This window comes from Manis javanica, chromosome X (genome assembly GCF_040802235.1).
Source record: "Manis javanica isolate MJ-LG chromosome X, MJ_LKY, whole genome shotgun sequence".
In the NCBI taxonomy this organism is placed as follows: Eukaryota; Metazoa; Chordata; class Mammalia; order Pholidota; family Manidae; genus Manis; species Manis javanica.
This window is the reverse complement of record NC_133174.1, coordinates 13,554,847-13,576,840: the sequence shown is the minus strand read 5'-3', so window position 1 is coordinate 13,576,840 and position 21,994 is coordinate 13,554,847. Positions and strand designations below refer to the sequence as shown.

The 21,994-nt window shown below is 41.7% G+C and overlaps 1 protein-coding gene across 6 annotated transcripts in view; it reads left to right on the top strand.

The window, feature by feature from the left end:
* Nucleotides 1-21,994, top strand: part of SH3KBP1 (SH3 domain containing kinase binding protein 1) — a 309,921-nt gene that overhangs the window by 116,209 nt on the left and 171,718 nt on the right. For all 6 annotated transcript variants that reach the window (XM_073227329.1, XM_037020504.2, XM_037020499.2 and 3 more), the window contains one exon: nt 5,695-5,818. In XM_073227329.1, coding sequence (XP_073083430.1) covers nt 5,695-5,818 — 124 coding nt within the window. The remainder of the gene's footprint in view (nt 1-5,694; nt 5,819-21,994) is intronic.

Here is a 21,994-nt window from a genome sequence, read left to right as displayed (position 1 = left end):
TCCCTGAACCTCAATTTACTTATCTCTAAAATGAAAAAGTTGGCATCTTTCACTCACCATTCTGACTCTGAAGTTCAGCTGTTTTTAGGTTATGATTCTTTTTTAATAGCACTTGCTATTTAATGATAACATTAATAATGGCAATAAATACTCAATTTCGATACTACTCTGCAGTTGACTATTTGATTCTGAAGGCACTGATGTGATGGTGCCAACAAAGCATTTAGCATTAGATTTCTCTTAGAGATGACAAGAGAGCTGCTGAGAGTCTTTCAGTGCTGCCCCCAAGGGCATCCACCTCGTAAGTGCCAGTGCCAGGGTTAGTTTTGGTTGGTTGACTCACAGCATCATTCTCTTCATTTACTGTGAAGACTGTATTTTAACTTGTATCGAGGTTGCTGGACAACATAAAGGATGAGAGGAGGGAAAGGCCCCACATTGGTGTTTTATTGTGTAGTATTTTGGTTAATTGAAAGAAATTAAGGTTCAACCCAGCCAAACCCCCAGCACCTGTATGGTATGTAATGGGTGGAGAGGGAGAGGGGAAAAGCGACAGCCGACTTGGCTCAGCGGCCAGCCTCATCGAGGCAGCTTGGCTTATCAGAAAGCAGACTCTGTTCGTCTGCCTTCCAGTTGCATACAAATTATGCACTTGCGCAGTGAGGCTGCATTTGCATGCTGCTAAATGTGTCACAGAGAATATTTGCTTGAGTAGCAGTATTGGGGCTTTTTGGCTTCCAGATGTGGCTGAGCTCTCTTAGGTTTTGATCAGCATGGTGCTTTGGGAAGCCGGAATGCTGTGAGCTCTCCTTTCCCTTTAGGTGGTCCTTGCGACCTAGCTCAATTGTTGTTGCAGCATCGATATCTTATTGATGGCCTCACTTTGTGCCATAGACACCGTGTGTGTCCACAGTTAAGGTGTGATATTTGAGAGAAAGAGAAACTGTATTTCCCCTACCTCCTAAAGAGGTTTGCCAATGCTGTGACTATTCTGTAGTGTTTTTAATCAAGTACATTCATTGCTGATTTACATGTGTGGGCACACGTGGATTTCTGTAAGCCCCTGTGGCCCACAGTTCTGGCCCAGCATGTGGCCTCTACCACTGGGATAGTAGGATCCAGGTTCTTAACAGATGGTTAAAAATATAGGCCTAGAGGTCAGAAATATGTGATTGAAGGTTGGGGGCTAAGAATACTCAGACCCACGAAATCCAGAGTCCCACGATCTGGATCAGAACCTCGGAGAGCTCCAGGCACAGGCAGGCCTGTGGCGGTGGGCAGGCAGGAGGTACTACAGTGCCAAGTCCACCCTCCTCGGCAGCAGAGAGTTTTTTTGTGTGGATCACAAGGAACTTCAAGGATTTGGGCCTCAGTACTTGTGGGCTTATGGATAAAGCAGCGCGTTACATTTCTTTAGGTGTAGAGAGAAGTGGAGATGCCCATTATAGCCAAGGGGACGGTGATTTTGAGTCCTTCTGTTATAGTCATGACCCTGCTTCCTCCCGGGAGAAAGGTGGAACGGGAGAGCTCTGCCTAGAAGACTCAGAGTTGGATCCCGTGGCCTGCTCTGCCCCTGACTAGCTTTGTGGCCTTTGGCTGGTCTTGTGTCCTCTTTGACTGAGTCTCGTGATTCTTCTATGCAAAAACGTATCAGTCTGGAAAAATAAGGGATTTTTTTCAATAACACAATGGTAGTGTAATTGAAAAAATTACAAGAGCAAGTGAAAAAAGTAGCCTCTAAAACACTTTAATTTATATAAGCCTTTGCCAACGTAAGATTGTATTACTGCCAGTGTCATTCCCTATTTTTAGAGCCTACCGATAGGATCCATGATGTCAGACATCTGTGAATGTCAAGGTGTTGTTCAGGAAGTGTACTCCCCAACTTGTATTTGCACTGTAATTGGAACCATGGGGTCAGCATGCATGTCAGACAGCTTGAGCCAGCACGGAATCTGCAGGGATGTGTGGCTTGCTGTGTCATTTGAAACGTTTTTAAATGAAAGAGCTTGTCCTGTGGTCTTTTGGAAGTAACTAGAGGGCTTCAGTAAGGGAATGACAAGAATAGACATTTGTTTTAGGGAAGTGTCCCTGTGGCAGGACAGAAGCTGAACTGGGAGGAGAGAGCCTGGAGGCAGTGAGACGTTATTGTCGTCCAGGCAGGACTCGGGGGAAGACTGGTTAAGAGATGAGCTCTGCAGCCAGATGGGTCAGGTTCCAACTCTGGCTCCTACTTGTTTGACTTTGGGCGGGTTTCCTTAGTACTCTGTCTTGGCATGCGCTGCTGTGAATTGGGCTGTTGTGTAGGTTAAAATATGCAATCCAGTGAAGCTCTTAGAGTGGGCTTTGGCCCATGGTGAGCACTCAAATGTTAGCTGGTATTTATGTGTTTTTTTACTGTGGTAAAATACACATAACATAAAATGTGCCATTTGAACCATTTTCAGTGTACAGCTGAGTGCCACTAACTACATTCAATGTTGTGCGACCATTGCCACCATCTGTTTCTAAAACTTGTTCATCACCCCGAACAGAAACTCTGTCCCATTAAACATGTTCCTCCTCCAGCTGCTGGTGACCTCCAGTCTACTTCCTGTCTGTATGCATCTGCTCACTCTGGGCGCCTCATATAAGTGGAGTCATACAGTATATGTCCTTTTGTGTCTGACTATTTCACTTAGCATCTTTTCTGGGCTCATTCATGTTGTACCATGTATCAACACTTTATTCCTTTTTAAGGCTGAATAATGATCTATTATATATATATATCAATATCTATGTACACATACCACATCTTGTTTATCCATTCATCTGTTGATGGACACTTAGGTTGTTTCCGCCTTTGGCTACTATGAATAATGCTGCAGTAAATGTTGGCCTACAAATATCTGTTTTGAGTCCCTGCTTTCAGTTCTTCAGGGTATATGCCTAGGAGTGGAATCGCTTGGTTATATAGTAGTTCTGTGTTGAACTTTTCTAGGAACTGCCATACTGTTTTCCACAGTAGCTGCATCATTTTACATTCCCACCATGTACATTGTATAATGTAGAAGGGTTCCAATTTATCCATATCCAATTTATCCAATTTATCCATACCCTTTCCTTTTTAAGAAAATTCTAGCTCTCTTAGTGGGTATGAAGGGGTATCTCACTGTGGTTTTGATTTGCATTTCTCTAATGACTAATGAGAGTGAGCAAGCACATGTCATGTGCTTCTTGGCCATTGGTTTATCTTTTTTGGAGAAATGTCTATTCAAGTTCTTGACCTGGTATTCATGTTTTTAAGGCACTATGGGAGGAATGGAGAGAAACAGAGAGATTGAGGAGTAGATAGAGCCCCATTGGGTGATTGGTTAGATATGAGGGTTCACACTGAGTTTTCCAGCCTCAGTAAGTGGATAGGTGATTGGGCTGTCAAGCAAACTAGCTCCCCTCTCTCCCAGGCAAGGGGCAGGTTGGAGGGAAGATGTTGGGGTTGGGTGGGGCTGTGCCGAGTTTTGGGTGGTGCTGCACAACCTAGGTGTGCAGGTAGAGCGTCTGCAGAATGCACTGCCATGCCCATGTGCCTTCTTTCTCTAGAAGAACACAAGGCGTATTCTACATTTTGTCTTGTCCCTGCTTGCATTTAAGAAGCGACTTAAGAAATTTGGTCATTGTTTAGGCTTCTCTATCTGCCAAATTGAAGCAATCATCGTGGGGGACAACAGAATCTGGGATCTATGACCCAACCTCTCTCCTGGTGCTGATTTCTCAGGCCTTAGGTACCTGCTTGATCAGACCCATCCTTCCAAGGTCAAGGGATGCTTCTCTGAAGCCTGGGATGTGGGTATTGTTGACAACCATGCTTCTGAAGCTTTCTCGAGTGACCACCCCCATCTCTCAAATGTTTGCCTCACCTTTCCCCAACTGTGTGACATTAGTGGTTTGTGCTAAGCAAATGCTTGCCATGTCACCCACAACCCACTGAACTTCTCTGAATTACTCCTTGGCAAAACTGGATGTTGTGTGCTTGCACTGTGTTGGGTGCAGGTGGGGAATTTGTGTGTGCACAGTCATATCCTCACTGCCGTGGCAAAGGAGGTCTGAGCAACGGTTCTACCCCTGAAGCATGAGGCCCCATGGTGGCTTGTGTTCTTTACTTCTAGAGCCATAGTGGGCTGGCAGTCATCACCAAGAAAGCATCCCATCATGTGGCTCAGCCGGCCAGTGTTTGCTGATTGTCCCCTTGTGCCATCTGCCTGTGAGGCTGCAGAAACCTCCAGTGACTGCTCTCCTAGCAGGTGCTGGGGCTGCTGAGGTGGGAGTCAGTGTACCTACACAGGTGCATGCACGGCTTTGTGCTGTGTTGGCCTGGGACACCCACTGAAACTCTCAACCCAGCAGAGCGCCAGCCGCACTTGGTTTCCTGTGGGGCCCTGGTGAGGGAGGGAGGGTGAGAGTATTGTGACCAGCGTCAGCAGTCACGGAATTGGATACAGGAGCACTTGGGTGTGTGAGAAGCTTCTGGGCAGTGGCTATGTTTTGAGAGAATTTTTTCTTTTCTTTTCACCTCTGCCCTCTGCCCAGGTCACATTGTGACCCTTGTCCTGACTTACCATCTTCATGTTCCTTCCATAGACAGAGGAACCCATCCCCATTTCTTGCCCCCTGCTCTTTCTAAAGAACATCTCTCTCATCTGTGAGCCCTTCCTGCTTTGGGTCATGCCTTGGTCTAGCCCCTCCGCTTTCTCTTTTTCCCAAGTCAGTGTGATCATGGGTTCAGACAAGCCCAGAACCTCCTGCTGCACACCTGCAGTTTGTGAGTTACTATCATTTCAGGCTATTCATGCTTTTGAAAATAATTATGGAAATCATTAAAGTAATGATTGGGTTTAGCATAATTTGAAATAATTGTATCAGCCATCAGGTTTTAAAAATGCAAGTCTTAATGGAGCTTTGATAAAAGACCACTTAGAGCAAATTTTTTTTTCTGTAAAGGGCAGGTGTTTTAGGATTTGGTCTCGGTTCCAGCTCCTCAACCCTGCTGTCACAGCATCAAAGCGGCCACCGAAAATACTTACGTCAGTGAAAGTGGTTGTGTGGTAATGAAACTTTAGTTATGAAAGCTGGTGGTGGGCTGTAGTTTGCTGACCCCTGGCCTAGAATGATAGCCTTTATTTCAGTGTGTTATCCTTATATTTTTCTTTGTCAAGAGTTAAAAAGTCAGAGGAACTTGCTGACTGTAAATGAACTGTAATCATCTTCTTTTGGGTTTAGCATATTGTAAGCACAATGGTGATTTGGAAATAGACTTTTCTAAACCCCTGTTGGGAAGAATAAAAACCAGAAGTTTTTTAAGTGGTGGACCTGGTTGGCCAAAGCTTGTCATTATTCAAAAAGTAGAACAGGCTGTCACTCAGAGCTGTGTGGTGGCTCTTATATATTACTTATGCTTTTTCTGCTCACTTGGGATGGCTAGTTACACAGGGTCACATCACCATAGTGGACATCATTCCATTTGATAAGACCAGGCACTTCCCTAATAAATTTAAGGACAATGAGCTACAAAAATATAGAAAATTATGCTTTTTAAACATTATGTTATGTAAGTTGAGGTCATTATAGTTCATTTCCAGAAAGCTGAGGCTTAAAACAGTCAGAGGCATTTTAAAATTTCAAGCTACAATCTTGTTTTCCTTTTATGTATCCTTACAGGAAATCAAGAAAGAGATGAAGAAAGACCCTCTCTCCAGCAAAGCTCCAGAAAAGCCCATGCACGAAGCATCCAGTGGAAATGCTTTGCTGTCTTCTGAAACAATTCTCAGAACCAATAAGAGAGGTATGGAGAAGGAAAGAGCCCCTCCCCACACACAAACCCAAACTGGAAACTTCTGGGTGAAATGTGTCAGATTTTGAATTGCTGAAGAATTGAGTCATGCTTGTCCTTTTGTTTTTTTGTATAAATTTTGGATGTGCACACACACAGAGGAAGTGATGATACAATAACTCTAATAAAGGGAACTAATAAAAAATTTTTTGACAATGGGAAAATAGACTGAATTTGTAAATGATGGTGTTTCTAGGACTTTAGCTTTTGCTTTTGCATCTATCTTTTTGGATGAAAGGTGACTTTAGAGGATGCTGTGGCGCAGGCTGAGCTGTGCGTGTCAGGCCGTGCTCCCTTTTTAATTTAAGGGCAGCCTTTATCAGGGTCTTTCTCCGATCACTAGGCTCCCAACACAGACCTCATCTCTCTCAGTTTCGGAGGCAGTGTGTTCAAAGGTAGAGCTCATACACATATCTAACCAAGAGACCTTTAACCATTTGTTTCTGTCTTTTGAGACCCCAATGCAGGTTTTCAGGTATCAGCTTGATGGAGTTTTGTTTTTTCTCCCCTGTCCCCCTTTGGGACATTATTGTCTGAAATGATAGGAGAGAAAATTTAAGATTGCAGACGGGCCTCTGCGGTCACGTTCAATTCCCTGTTTCTGCTTGACACTGCCCTCCCAGCAGATCAAGCAGGGGGCACACTGGGTGGCCGTGGGAGGGTAGCTTTCAGCTGCACGTTTTTATGGACTTATTACTTCCTTAAAGAGAAATATAGAGCTGTTCAAAAGCAGGAGCAGGAAATGTATTAGCAAAGAGTTCCATTAAAAAGAAAAAAGAAGGCAAGTTTATATAACCACAGGGAAGAACAGCTAATCTTTCATAAAATTTAGACAGCATAAGAATTTGTCCAATAAACTGTCCATTGATCACAGTGCTTGAGACATTAGCTTTGTGTCTCTCTTCCTTCCTGCTCCTTCTCCTACCCCCTCCAGCTGCTCGGGTTACATTTCCTTTTTTGAATTATTCAGATTAAATATTGGCTGGAGGCCAATGCTGGTTAGCAGCTATAAGATTTTCTTTCTTCTTCTTCTTGTTTTTTTTTTAAAATCTCATCCTACCAATGCAGGGAATTTCTCATTTTAAGAATTAAGCATACTTTGCTGTTAAACTATAGTCATCCCCAAAAGTGCCTCCTGCATTCTTGCAAATAAATTCCAGAACAACTGAGGCCTGTACTCATTGGCTTTGGAGGCCACATCCCCGACCCCTTTGCCAATCCGGGCCCCTCCCACTCCTCCCAATGCTTCTTGGAACTGCATACCATTGACCAGCGCCAGGGCCTCCCCTGCCAGCCCTGTTTTTGTGAAGTAAATAAGTGAATTAAGGTAATTAATTATTTTAACAAGATAAGGAGTTAATGCAGTTAAGGAATTAAGGTGATTATCCACAGGGGTTTGGTAACATTACCTGAGAACTTTCAGTCAACCAAGGACTCAAACTTTTTAGATAATTGTCTCTTTAATACTGGCCTTTGAGGTCCCCTATGGAATTTTTTATTAGCCACAAAATGGCATTAAGAGGGGTGGCTTACTGGCTTAATGAGCCTGTTTTAAGCCTCCATCTTAGGCCAGCAGCCTAATTATGACCAGCCTTTTACTCTTAGGTATTATATATAACGAATCTGCTGGTGGCTCAGAGACCTCAGTACATGGAAGCATTCTGTAAATATGCAACACATAACAAACCATCTTCATTCTATCCCAGGCTTCACACTGACCTCCAGGTCACCTGGGCCAAACATAAATTTCCAGTTGAAGGGGAGCATTGTGTACCAGGGTCACTGCTGGCTTTGGCCCTGCCCCCACCCATCAAGACTAACAGTATCCTACTACTTATAATAAACAGCAGGGCGGATTGATTGGCCCTGTCAGGCCAGATAAATAGTTCATTGTGCTGAGCTCTAAAGCTACATTTTTTTCCCACCCCAAATCAATGAAAAACCACTTTTTTCCCCTTAAAACTAGGATCAGAGGCTAAATCTGTGGGACAATTCTAGTTACTTGTAAACACTTCCGTCCAACTAATTTTACAATTTTTATGAGTTATCATAAATGACTGGTTTCCTCCTTCCCTTTGTTCCCATCAAACTTTGTCCCAATATCTTGGATGTTTTTTGTCTATTGCTGTTATGGAGAGAAGTTGCTTTCAGAGTTTAGTAACAGCCTGTGTTGATTCATGAGCAAGATCTTTCTTAAGAGTAGTATAGCCTGTGATTAAGCCTTGGACCCTGTGAGAAATTAATAGAATTTATCCATCAGAGCTGAAATGACTATTTACTTTACATTATCATTTGATATAGGCTTAGCATTGGTTTAATAAAGAAAGACTCATCTGTTTCTGTTGTGAGTCTGAAACTGAACCACTTCATTGGGTCCTGAACTTGAGATAGACTGGCTGAAGAAGTGTGCCCAATTGTGTCCAGCAATTTTTGCACTGGGGGACATGCCTCATTTTGTGGCCGAGGTGTATGGGTTTTCAGTACCTCACAGTGTGGGAGGAGTTTATACTCCCCAAGTACCTGCATAAGGTCAAAAGATAACCCTAGGTTTGAAGGAAGCTATTCATAGCCTTGAGAAAAGGCCAGGACTGTGGAAACACTAGTTTGGTGGCTGATTAGTTTCAGTTTTCAGCTTTAACCTTTGCAGATTTCTACAGAGTTGATTTAGGGAGGTACTGGAATGACTTCATGGGCTTTTCACTTGACAAAAAGATGTGGCTGAAATAGAGTGAGCAGGTCTTCCAGATGGCTTGGCAGCCATCACCTATACATTTCAGGCATTAGCACTGTGAGGACAGTTATGTCTGCTCCCACCCCTGGCCACTTCTCTGGGCTTTGCCTGAGTCACAGTGAAGGAGCTTCCTGTTTAAAACACGTCTTTCCCAAGGAGTAAGAAGTCGTTTTTCATATGAACTTGGAGCATGGATGTTGTATAGCTTAAAGTTATCCCAGACTCCAGGATGTTGACAAATTGCCACTAGAAAATCTGAAATTTTTTCTTGGAGCCAAGTCTCATTCTCAAGAACCAGACAGAAGAGGGCTATCCGTTTCCTTCTGAGAATGATTTATTCTTTTGTTTCCTCTATCGTTAAACCCATGTAAGAAAACAATGGGCCCTCCTCAACTGGAACATTGATATATGGGGGAAGTTTTTAAAAACCATTCAAACCACAAGCTTAAAAGCAAAATTGAACAAAATGGACATTTGACAGATAACAGCAAATATACTAAATACATACCTGAAAACAAGCAAGGATTTTTGTCCACTTGAATATGGACTCCCTTCTACTTGAATTAAAATGAAATAAAAATCATTCGGCTTCATCCACACTCAGAAGGGTTTCCCAACCAACTTTATCCACGTGAGCGGTTAAATCCCAGGCTTCAATCAATACCCTGCTGGCTTCCAGTGTCTGTTTTGGTGCTGTGGTTTCCCAGTTTTTGCGCTGTCAGCAGACCTCATGGGGAAGCTGCCTCTCCGAACCCCACTGGCTGCCTTTAATTTTGGACATTGTTCCTTCCTCCCTTTTGGGTGGGAACTGAGGAACCCTCAGTAGCCCACAGTGACTGCATGCCTGCTTTGGGCTGCAGCAGATATGAAGACTAGAAACGCACCAGCCAGTTCTGCCTGCAAGCAGTTCCAGTTGGTGGTAGCACATGGGAAATGTTAAGAAAGTGCTGCACATTTCTTGTCTCTTTTTTATGGCAAGGTGGGGATATGTCTCCTGTTTACCTCTGTCTTTCTGAATGTGAAGCCACTCCGTGGGTTTCTGGTTGGCTTTATATGTCCTTGTTTCTATTTCCAGTTTATCATGAATTCAGTGTTTGGTAAGTCTCCACTGTATTTTGCACATTTATTATTCTTTGCTATTATTATTGTTGTTGTTATGCTCTCCTGATATAAAATGTATTTTATAATCACCTTTTTAAGTCGCTCTGCTACTTTGGCATCTGCCTTCCAAAAGACAAACTGCTTTTACCATCTTTATTTAAGGTTTGTTATGCATTTGCATTTTACTGCCCCTTCCAGAGATTAATGCCAAGAGATCTGATGGTTTAAAAGATGTTAAGAGTAACAGGTCTAGCACAGATGCTACAAGATAAGATTCAAGTTAAAATGGGGGAGGGTTGCTCTCTGAGTTGCTATGTGAATATGACTTTGATTGTAGATCGTGACTCCAGGGGCTCATTTCTTGTACTTTTAGTCCTTCAGACAAGTTTAATTCCAAAGTTTTCCTTAACAGAGGGACCAACAGCTGCTCTGCCTCTGGTGACACACTGTTGCTTTAAAAGTTAGTGCAGAAACTCTTCAGAATTCATTTTATGTGTGGATGGGTGATATATACATGCCCCTCAACATAATATGGACGTACTATTCGCTGCATGGAAGGGCTTTCCATTTTGGTCTGCTGCCTGTAGCTATCAGAAAAATATTACCTAATGTTCATCTTTTTTTTCCTCATAGTTTCAACGCTAGTCTTTCCATTCCCTAAACAGATATGGTTACAGTGCTCACCCTCCCGTGTCTCTCCTGAAGGGGAAACGTTTTTTCAGGCTTTCATTTTTTTAGCATTTACTTGGCTGCTTGCAATAACCGAGGAATCTGTTAGCTTGTTCACTAGAACATGATTGAGTGTGTGTACATGTGTATGTGTGTGTGTGTGTGTGTGTGCGCGCGTGTGCGCGCACATGTTGGCACTGAACTCCCGTGTTGGCTTAGAGGGAGTGGCCTGGATCTTGATAGGCTGTGGGCTCTTTGTTTGGAATGAAACTGTAAACAAAGGATGCAAGAAGTGTCTTTAATAAAGAAAATGTCAACCACTTTGGTTTTCCAGTGCTTTGCTGTTTCAGGTAGATGTGCGGTCTGGAGATTTGTTTACAGAAGTGAGACTTTTTTCCTTTCAGATTTCCTTTTCAAGGATACAAATGTGAATTAGCTCTGGTTAACTAGGAATCTGAAAATGTGGTATGTTTTGTCAAATTTTTCTTCAAGTTTCCAAATCACAGGTCGATCTTACCTAAATTGCTGGCTTTTATGAGCACATAGAAGAGTAAGAGTTAAGAGAAGGCATTACTGTTGTGGAAACTCTTGGCTATCACCTGAGCTGGTCTTTCAATGGGGAGATGAAAATAAAGCTGGCCAGCTGGCAGATATAGCATATGGTTATTCAATAATATGTATGTCTGTGTGACTGTTTCTGTATTTGCATTTGTAGTCCTGTTTTCCCAGTTGGGCCTTCTTCTCCAAAGTTTGCAAGCAAAGGGATTATAAAGAGGTCTTTTGAAGGAACTGATCCCTGACTACATCGTGACAAGTTCTATTGGGAGACTGTGTTAGGACCAGTAATTGATGTTAGAATACGTTGCCGTTGTTCATTTTCTTATCCGAGTAGTACTGCCTCTTGGACCTAAGAGTGGTATGAAATGGGCAGAAAAAAGCCATTCTGGTGGGTTGTTGCTGTCACACATTTTCTATACATTTTTATGCATGGGTTATTGATGAAATTGGTTTTTAAAATTTGTCTTCAATTATATTTATTTCCTTTCAATCTCTGTGTCCAGGTTCCAAAGTGTTAACACTAGAGCGATGAGTCTCCTATGGAACACTTGTTGATTTAGACTTCTACTGCACTTTTGATGGTTTCCACCCAAGTCTACCCAGAGGACCTTATCCATGAAGTGGTTTTGTGGTAGTGGCTCCACCTAGTGGCTCTCCTAAGAAACTCCCCACCTCTTCCTACGGGGAATCTTGTACAAGATGTGTTTGGTTCCTCTTAGTGTTCTTAATTCATGCCATTCCATTTTAGACCCGCGACTTCTCTCGTTACACACATGTTCTCTTTAGTTCCTTTCTTTTGTCTTCTATTATTTGCTCACTGAACTCAGAGAATCTGTTTCCACATCCTTGTTCCATCTGTTATCCACACACTGAGCAGAATCATTGTTGATAAGCATTAAACAAAAAAGAACTCGTATAGGCATGACTCCAGGTGTAGATATTAATTTGGACACAAAAAAGAATTACCCTAAAATCCCTGTAGTAAGCCACGTCTCCCCTTAATAGCTCCAAATACCCCTACCTACTTCTTCACTTCTCGTTGGGCCCAGTTTTCCTCAAAGGAGCAATATTTTGCTACTGAAATTGTTTTCAACTGTCAGCAGGTAGTGAAATAAAAAGCCCGCAGACTTAGTTGGCTTTATTATTATCATTTATCAATTCTCTATAGGCAGCCTCTTCTGCCTGGGCATGGGTGCACCCCAAGTTATACCCCATAAGTAGTCTTGATAAATTAAAATGTTTCTTTTTCAATTTCACTATTTTTTCAGTTTTTGTTAGTTGATGACATTTCAGATGTGTTTTAGCTACATGGCAGGTTTGTCTTGGAGCTTAATAAATCACTTATGACCTTTTTCCTATGGGAAAAAGGATTCGGAGTTCCAAACACTGCATAGCTCGTAACCCACTTGTGAATCTGACTTCCTATTTTTATTTTGTGTGTGTGTTGTTGGCACAAAGCCTTAGGTTCCTTTTAAAAGTCAGAGAATCCATATGATTGGGAATGCCTGAAGTTTCCTCATGTTGCAGAGGAGTTTATGATTCAGTGGGGCAATTCTGGAATTGTACAAGCTCTGTACAATACACCAGGCTCCGAGGATAGGGCTGAGTTCAACCACATAATTCCATTGTATGCACTGCGCCTTTCCACCAGCCCTTATGATGCTGGGATTCTTGTTCAGAGTTGAAGAATGAGCTTCACAAACACTCAAGGTAGGAGAACAAGGCAAAGACTTTTATTTAGAGATAAAGCAAAAGGACAGAGCTCCTGGCTCATGCCAGGAGGGGACAAGAGAGTCCCGGGGTGGTGGTTATCTAGGGGTTTTATAGGCAGTTGAGAGACAAACGGCTAGGGATGTACACATGTTAAGTGGTCCCCAAATGTTTATCTTTCAAGAGACATTAAGTTTCTTATTAGTCTTCCTGGTTGTTTACAATAATTTTACTGCTGTGATTTCCTCCCAGGATAGCAGCTTCCTGGTCTGGGAGCATATCACTCAAGACTGCCTGCTTTGCTTTCAAGGTGGGCTGAGTTAATGTCTGTTTATTAAGAAAATTACTTTTTAACTAACTGGGTTTTAAGATGCAATCTTATTTTCAAGATGGAATCCTTCCTGTTTTTACTGCATTGTTTTGGGCTTGCTTGCTACATTGCCCAAGTTGCAAATCACTTGATTAGGGCTGGAGGAAGAAAAGCAGCACCTGGGTAAAGTCAGAAAAACAAGCTGAGCCCCGCAGCAGGCCAAAGCAAATCCCACAATGGATTATCTTGCTTTGTTTTATCCGGAGGCCCTCACCCTACTCTATCTAAGCCCATGGTCCCTGTCTCACTTAGTTGGACCTTGGTGTGCCCAAGTTTGCCTTTACAAGGCATATTCTTTTTTTTAAATTAAGGTATCACTGATATCCAATCTTATGCTCAGGTTTAACATGAGCAACATTGTGGTTACTACATTCCCCTCATTATCAAGTCCCCCCCACCATACCCCATTACAGTCACTGTCCATCAGCATAGTAAGGTGCTGTAGAGTCACTACTTTGTCTTCTCTGTGCTATTGTGCAAGGCATGTTCTTAAAGGTGATGCTATTGCATATTTCCATCTACCAGAGAGGAGACTGGGCAACAAGTGTGGCATGCTCAGTTAGAATCCAGGCCAGCATTTCCCAGTGTGTTTTGCATGGAATTATAGCCCTGCAAAATATTCCACAAAAGAGGGATAGAGAGAGATAAGGAGACATAGAGGAAGAGAAAACTGGCTCTCTGGACAAATCAATTCCAGGACAGTGCACATACTAACACCCTCCTAGAGACTGAGAAGCACATTAGCAGGTTGCAGGCTCTCCAGTATCCTGCTTCCCTTTATCACTGAACCGCATTTTACTGAATACCAGTTAGGACTCCAGTTTGGGATGTGCTGGACTTTAAAATGCAGGGCAAGGAGCTGTCGAAGCATCTCTGAGATCATCTTCAAATGCTACCTGGCACAGGGAATGTTAAAGTGAGTGAGGTGAGGTGGTGGTACTGGCACTGTGAGCAATGCCTGTCGATGCTCCACAAGCCCATGGCTGCAAAAATACGAGTTAGAAGATGGCAGGGGAACATTTCCTGAACTGAAAACTTGAAATCCAGTCCTTTTGGTATTTTTTCAAGTGACAAGCTGAAAGGGATTTTTGTCTCTTGATTGTTTCTTGGGTCCTTGTGTCTGTGAGTGTCTTCCTGGGCTGGGCTGGGCTTTGGCAGGAAAAGTGGGCCTGGTGGGCGGACCCAGTGGGTGGCAAGGCCAACTCTACCTGGAGCTTGGGTCGGGAGAGACCCTGGGATCTCAGGGGTGGGTTCTGTAATGATGACGAAACAGTAATCCCAGTATCCCAGCAGTCCCATTGTCTTCTCTATGTGCTGTGATTGAAGTCGGGGGGGCGGGGGGGGGCAATCTTAGCTTTTCTTGATACCATTAAACCCTGAATGGACATAAAGAAGAGCTTTGTTCACTCTCTACTCCTGTTTGTGAAAGAGGCTGCCATTTTGAGTTCAGGTAACGAACCTGCATGTGGGGCTAGGAGGAAAATCCCCCTACCTGCTGGTTTAGAGTTCTGGAATCATAGAATTTATGAGGTGGCTGAAGTCCCTAAGGGTGGCCCAGCCTTTGGCTGCAGGCGGTGACCCATTTATCAACATGCCAGGCAAGAGGACATGGAGCCTCTGCCCAGGGGGCCTGAAAAGATACCCCTCTGATCTGGGGGGCTGACCTTTGCCAAGACCCACATGGGATCCTTCTTTCCAAAGGTAGGTTGTTCTGGGTGGAGAGCTGGTAGATTAATTAAAGGTAATTAACTAGACATATTGTATTGGGATAGCAGCTGTCCTTACTTATAGAAAGCCCTAGAAAAGGGCCTTTTCTTTTGTAGTTTACTCACTTTCTTTTTAATTACACCTGTTGTTCCGTCATCACAGCCCGGTCCCCCCCATGCCACCTGCAGCCTCAGCCTGGTCTTTGGACTAATGGCTTTTTGTACTTGGGAGGCCCTGGGACTGTTGTGTCTTGAACCAATGAGGACTTTTCATGGCCCACATCCTTAACCCAACAGTTAAGGCCAACAGTGGGCCCAGCTGCAGTGCCAGGAGGACCACCCTCATTGTCCCCAACCAGCAAGGGAAAGAGAGGACAGCCAGAAACTTCCCCTGCATGTGTATCTGTGTGCATGTGAGGAAGCACGTTTGAGGAGGATTGAATTGCTTGTTCCATTTGTGTTTTTCTGGAGACCTAACAAGCTCAGTGATAGTGGGGCCTTGTGCTGGCAGAATGGGTGTTGGCAGACCCCAGACCCCACTTCTGCTGCACTGTCAAAGTTTCTGTGGGACTTCAGGCAAGTCTCCTACTGTTTTCCAATCTATAAAATAAGGAGAATACTCTTGTTAATTCCCTCTGGGAAATGGTGGGGATAAAAATGAGGAAAGAGAGTAAGTTTTAGGGCAGAGGGTGGTAGCAAGGTGGGGAGGTCACCCACTGAATGCAGTAGTAGTTGTTATTAAAAGTGGTAAACTGCTAGGAAGACCCCACAGTGTATTGGGAAGAAACCACAGATTTATGGAAAATAATAGTAAATGACTGTTTCCATGAGCAATCAGTGATCAGATGCACAAGGAGCATTCTCCAGGATAGACCATATGCAAGGCCATAAAAGAAGTCTCAGTAAACTTAAAAGGATTAAAATCATACAAAGTATGTTCTCCAGCCACAGTGGAATTAAATTAGAAATCAACAATAGAAGGAAGTTTGAGAAATTTCACAAATATATGGAAATTAAACAGCATACTCCTAAATAAACAATGGGTCAAAGAAGAATCCACAAAGGAAATTTTAAAATACTTTGAAATGAATGAAAATGAAAGTGCAACATCCAAAAACCTACTGCATGTAGCTAAAGCAGTACCTAGAGTGATATTTACAGCTGCAAATGCCTATATTAAAAAAGAAGACAGATCTCAAGTCACTACCCTAACTTTGTTTTTTCCAGCTTTATTGAGATACGGTAGATGTACAACATTGTGTAAGTTTAAGGTATGCAGTGTGATGATTTGATATGTGTATATATGGTAAAATGATTACTGGAATAAGGTTAATTAACATATCCTTTGCCCCACATAATTACCTTTTAAAAATTTTGTTGTGGTGGTAAGAACATACAAGATTTGTCTTTCTCTGTCTGACTTATTTCATTGGGCATTATGCCTTCGAGGTGTGCATGTTGTTGCAAATGGCATGATTTCCTTTTTATGGCTAAATAATATTCCTTTGTGTGTGTGTGTGTGTTTCACATTTTCTTTATCCATTCATTCATCACTAGACACTTAGGTTGTTTCCATGTATTGGCTGTTGTGCATAGTGCTGCAATGAACATGGGGGTGCAGACAGCTCCTCCAGATAGTGATTGCATTTCCTTAGGCTATATACTCAGAAGTGGGATTGTCAATAACCTAACTTTCTACCCTGAGAAACTAGAAAAAGAAGAGCAAATGAAACTTGAAGCAAGCAAAAAGAAAGAAATAATAAAGACCAAAGTGGGTATAAGTAAAATAGAGAACAGAAAAGCAATACAGAAAATCAGTGAAACCAAAAGTTGTTTCTTGGAAATGGTGAATAAAACTCTAACTACACTGATCAAGAGAAAAAGGAGAGATTTCAACTCCTAAATGAGGAATTAAAAAGGGGACATCACTACCAATCTTAGAGAAATTAAAAGAATTATAAGGGAATACTATGAACAATTTATACACTGCTGGTGAGAATGTAAAATGGTGCAGCTGCTTTGGAAAACAGTCTGGCAGCTCCTTATGTATAGAGTTACCATATGACCAGCATTCCCCCCCAAGGGAAATGAAAACATGTCCACATACAGACTTATACACGAGTGTTCATAGCAGCATTATTCATGATAGCCAAAAAATGCAAACAGCCCAAATGTCCTTCAGCTGATGAATAGATGAACACCATGTAGTGTACCCATACATTAGTCGGCAATAAAAGGAAATGACGTACCGATACATGGGCCTTGAAAATGTTATGCTAAATGCAAGAACTCAGACACAAAAGTACACATATTGTATTCCAATTATATGAATGTCCAGAATAGACAAATCCCTAGAGACAGAAAGTAGATTAGTTTTTGCCCACAACTGGGTGTAGGAATGGAAAGTGGTTGCTAATGGGCATGAGGTTTCTTTTGGGGATGATAGAAATGGTCTGAAGTTAGATTGTTGTGACGATTGCACAATTCTGTAAATATATAAGAAACATTTGATCATACATTTAAAATGAGTGAATTTTGTGGTATGGAAATTATATCGCAGTAAGCTGTTTAAGAAAAATATCACCACACAAATTGGTGTTAAAACGCAGTGTCTGACTGTGCCTGTCTGTCTGTCTCTTTCTCTTTTACATCCCCTACCACTACCCCTCCCAGCTGAGGGACAAGATGTATCATTCCATTTATTCAAGTCTTTAAAAATTATATATCTCTCAGTGAAGCTTTATATTTTTCTTCATTCAATCAGTTGCCTAGGAGATACTAAGTCTGAGGATCAAAAAGACACTTTAGCTAGGGATGACCTAAATATTAGATAATCGATTTGAAAAGGGTAGAAGACTGTGGCATTCTATTGTTCATTTCTTGAGAAAAAAATGAGATTCCCTGTAAATCAAAAGGCAAACCTCTCACATTCTAAATTCTGTGCTTCAGAGAGACAGCTTTTGCTGGAAAGGAAAGAATCCATTTATGGTTCCAATTTTTCTTGCCAATGTCAGTAACTCTGCGTTGGCTATTTTTGCTCATAAATCTTTTCTGCAGCTCTGATGATTCTTTGTGAAAGATTCTTAGACGTGGCATTACCAGACAAAAACATGTATATATTTTATGGGACTCGAAGGCATTATTGTCAAATTGATTTCTTGAAGGGTTGCGCCACTTTCCTAGAAGTGGGAAGAGTGCTTATTAGTGTTTTAGGCTTGAATTTCTTTGATTAATAGAGCTCTTGAATGTTTTTCTTCTGTCATTTGTACATATTCTTTGCTCTTATATTGAGATCTTTATATTTTTCTTACTGGTTAGTGTATTACTCCTTTGCCATGCGTGGCAATGTGCTTCCCAGCTTGTTGGCTTGTCGTGCTTATAACTGGTTTTGAAATAGTACTTTTTATGCATACAAGTATATTGATGTTCCCCTTTGTGATTTCTCTAATAAGTTCTCACCTAATTTTTCTTCTCCTTTATGCTGGCTTCATTTTTTTTATGTCTTATCTTTAATCCATATGGGATTTTGATGTATAGATGAGGTTGGTATGAACATTGATTTTTATTTTGAAATAGCTACTTTGCCAGGACCATTTATTGAATAATCCAGTCTTTCCCCCATTAATTTGTGATACCTCATTTATCACATAATGTCATTATATATATTACAGCTTTTTTCCCTGGACTTTCAGTTCTGTACCACTAATTCGCCTCACCATTCTCGTATCAAACTAGTTTACTATGGTGGTTCTGTAATACATTTTAATGTATGGTATGGCTTTTGTCCTTCCTACTATTGGTCTTCATTTTCAAAAATACTTCAGCTATTCTCATTTATTGTAAAATCAAGTTTTAAAAGAGTCCATTGGGATTCGGATTTGAATTAAAATGATCAATTTAGAAAGAATTGACATTTTCCCAACTTTTTTGTTTAAAAGTTTTGTATTGTATGATATAAACTGTCTTTGCAGACAAGTGCATAAGTGAAAACCTTTTCTCCTCCTTGCTCTTCCTCCCCAGACATCACAGTGGACCAGTTCTTGTAAATATGTATCACCAAATTAAAACATAATTGTGTTTTGCACAATCCCCTTCTGGATTCTGAATAGCTAATTTTAGTGATCCAGTGACATAGCCTATTACTCTGTTTAGCCAAGCATCAGTTTTTTTTAATTTTTTATTAAGGTGTTATTGATATACACTCTTATGAAGGTTTCACATGGAAAAACAATGTGGTTACATTTACCCATATTATCAAGTCCCCACCCACACCCCAATGCAGTCACTGTCCATCAGTGCAGCAAGATGCCACAGATTCACTGTTTGCCTTCTCTGTGCTACACTGTTCTCCCCGTGACCCCCCCCCAACACCATGTGTACTAAACATAATACCCCTTAATCCCCTTCTCCCTCCCTCCCCACCCGCCCTCCCACATGCCTCCCCTTTGGTAGCCACTAGTTCCTTCTTGGAGTCTGTGAGTCTGCTGAAGTTTTGTTCCTTCAGTTTTGCTTCATTGTTATACTCCACAAATGAGGGAAATCATTTGGCATTTGTCTTTCTCCGCCTGGCTTATTTCACTGAGCATAATATCCTCCAGCTCCATCCACGTTGTTGCAAATGGGAGGATTTGTTTCTTTCTTATGGCTGAATAGTATTCCATTGTGTGTATGTACCACCTTTTCTTTATCCATTCATCTACTGATGGACACTTAGGTTGCTTCCATATCTTTAGCCAAGTATCAGTTTTATTTGTGCAGTCTCACTTACTCCTTATAACATTCTTCCTACATAGATTGCAATTATTGTTGGCTTTTGTAAATAGGATCTTTTCCCCCTCATTTTTTTTTCTTATTGCTGAGCCACAGAAGAATTTAGCTTCTGAACATTTCTGTTATAATAGTCCTTTCTGGAACCCTCTTGTTAATTACAAGATGTTCTCCTTTAACAGTTGGAGTATTGTTAGTACTTATCCGACCCTAGCCTTCAGAAGGTGGACGAGCAGAAATTTTATAGTGCTGTACTTGGCCAAATGAGAATTTGTAGACAAAAATTCCTTAACTTGGATAGAGCTTTATAATTTATATAGAGAGACTGAAAGACTCATTGCTGTCTTAGAATAAGCCCATGAAGGGTGGTGCATTAGCAGTCCATTTTAAATACAAGGAGACTAGGGTGGGAAGAAGTGACAGGTGACTTAGGGCAGCAGTGAAGGCACACGTGGAAGGTTTCTTGCTGCCTTCATCTCACAAAAATATACTCAGTGATACAAGTGATAGTGTCAGAGAAGCCTCAGTAAATGGCAGATCTTGTGATTATTTTTGCACTCTTATGGCTGCGTTTCATTCTGTTAATGCATTTGTATTCGTCGTGTGTGTGCATGTGTGCATGCTTAGGTTTAGATTTTCTTTTACTAGATTGTAAGCTCCTTGAAGGAGGAAGCCACATTATATTCATCTTGGAACCAAATTGAAGTATTGGATAGAAGTTGTGTGCTTTTACTCAAACAACCCTTTTGAGAAATGCGATACCAAAAGAACTACCCGAGGGAGAACAAGCTTGTTAAGTTCTGCATTTAAGGAGAGCTTGTTGAAATTCTGTGATTCAGAGAATTTGTCCTTGGTTACTGGGCGCTGAGGGGGAGAGGAGGCTTACTAAGTGTCTGCTTTGGAAAGCTGACTGCAAGAGAAAGGACTGACTGTAGCCCCGGGCCTCATGGTGGGCCATTAGTAGAGAGTGAGAAAGCGAAATGCATTTCCAAAGGAGGAGATTTGAACCAGATCTTGAGTGAGCAAGATTGAAAGTAGAATTAAGTTACGAGGGTAGCTGTGTTTGAGACAAGGCTCCAAAATTTTTCATATTTCCTAGTATAACATGAGATGAAAGTGGGAGAAGATATCCAGGCTGAGGGAAGACTTAGCTTTTATTGTCATTTTCATCCGTATATAACCTTACACCCTTCCCTGAGGTTTTCTAAATGTAAGTGGCTAGAGTTCAGTTTATTTGACACACAGTAGTGTGTCCGTTCTTCCTTTTTGTTAGAGTACCTGGGCCAGACTTAGCTTTTTCCTTCCTTCCTGGGCTTCTCCCTGTCTGATATTTTATTGCTCATCATCGCCCTTGTCAGAGCCGGGAAGAGAGAATGAAGATATTAATCAAAAGAGATGGTTGGATTATGTGACTATATGTTAATTTTGCTTGTCAGGAGCCCAGTATCATCATTGATCGATGACTAGTATTGTGTTTTCAGATTTCAATTTCAGCAAAACCTGTCTGTGTAACCACCTCTGGTTGACTTGGTGAAGGTGCTGGAGCTCCAGGGCAGGGAGGCCTCATCCCCTCTCTACCCCCTTTCCTAATCCCCAGGGCCAACTTGGATGGGTTTTTTAGTGTTGTCATTCCTTGCAAAGGAAAATCAGATCTCCAGAATGTTTTGTTATCGAGTTTTCCCCTTATTCTTTTTAATCTTTTTCTAGGCCATGTTGCTTGACAGGTTAAAGCCAATAAGTGAACATAAGTGGGCAGCTATCTTTCTTTTTTTAAAAAAACTGTGTTTAGGAAAATAATGGCTCTAGTTATTTTATATTTGCCTTTTAAAAAGCTTTTAAAGCAACTCTTTGATGGCATTGTGAGAGAGGCTTGTTCCTTTGAGGAAATTAGCTTCCTTCATAGTTTGCTCTTGGCTAAATCATTGAGATAAAAGGTAAGGCGCTTGCAGTTATGAACAAAGAGAAAAAGTCACCAAGTTACTGATGTGTCTGACAACACTGTGTGGACAGGGGCAGGTGAACAGAGATGTGCCAGGAATGGAAATTCTGACTTTATTTTGTGCATATATAAACTCTTAGAAAATGACTTCACACTTTCCTCCTAAACTTTGGCCCTATGGCGCTAACCTTCTTTAACATAATTCATACGCAATTCGCAATTCACAGCCCAGTTTAAGAGCCTGCTTCCCTCTTTCCCTCTTCTCTGGCTTCCGTCCTGTCCCCTGCTCCTTCTCCAGCCCTCTCTCAGTGATATCTTACTCTTTATGCTCCATCCCATTCTGGAACGAGTCCCTAGGGTATTTGTATGTTTGTATATTTCATGTGCACCATTAGCTCTTATTTACATTTGTACAGGCTAGACAGGCATAATGTGGATCACTGAAATCAAGGGGTGACCCACGGAAAGGCTTCTGCAGTTTATAAATCTTTTATTAGAAGGGCTTATGTAGGATGCTATTACACTTTTCTCACTCCCTCTTGCTTCCCTTGGGTGGAGGTGTTAATAAATTTAAAAA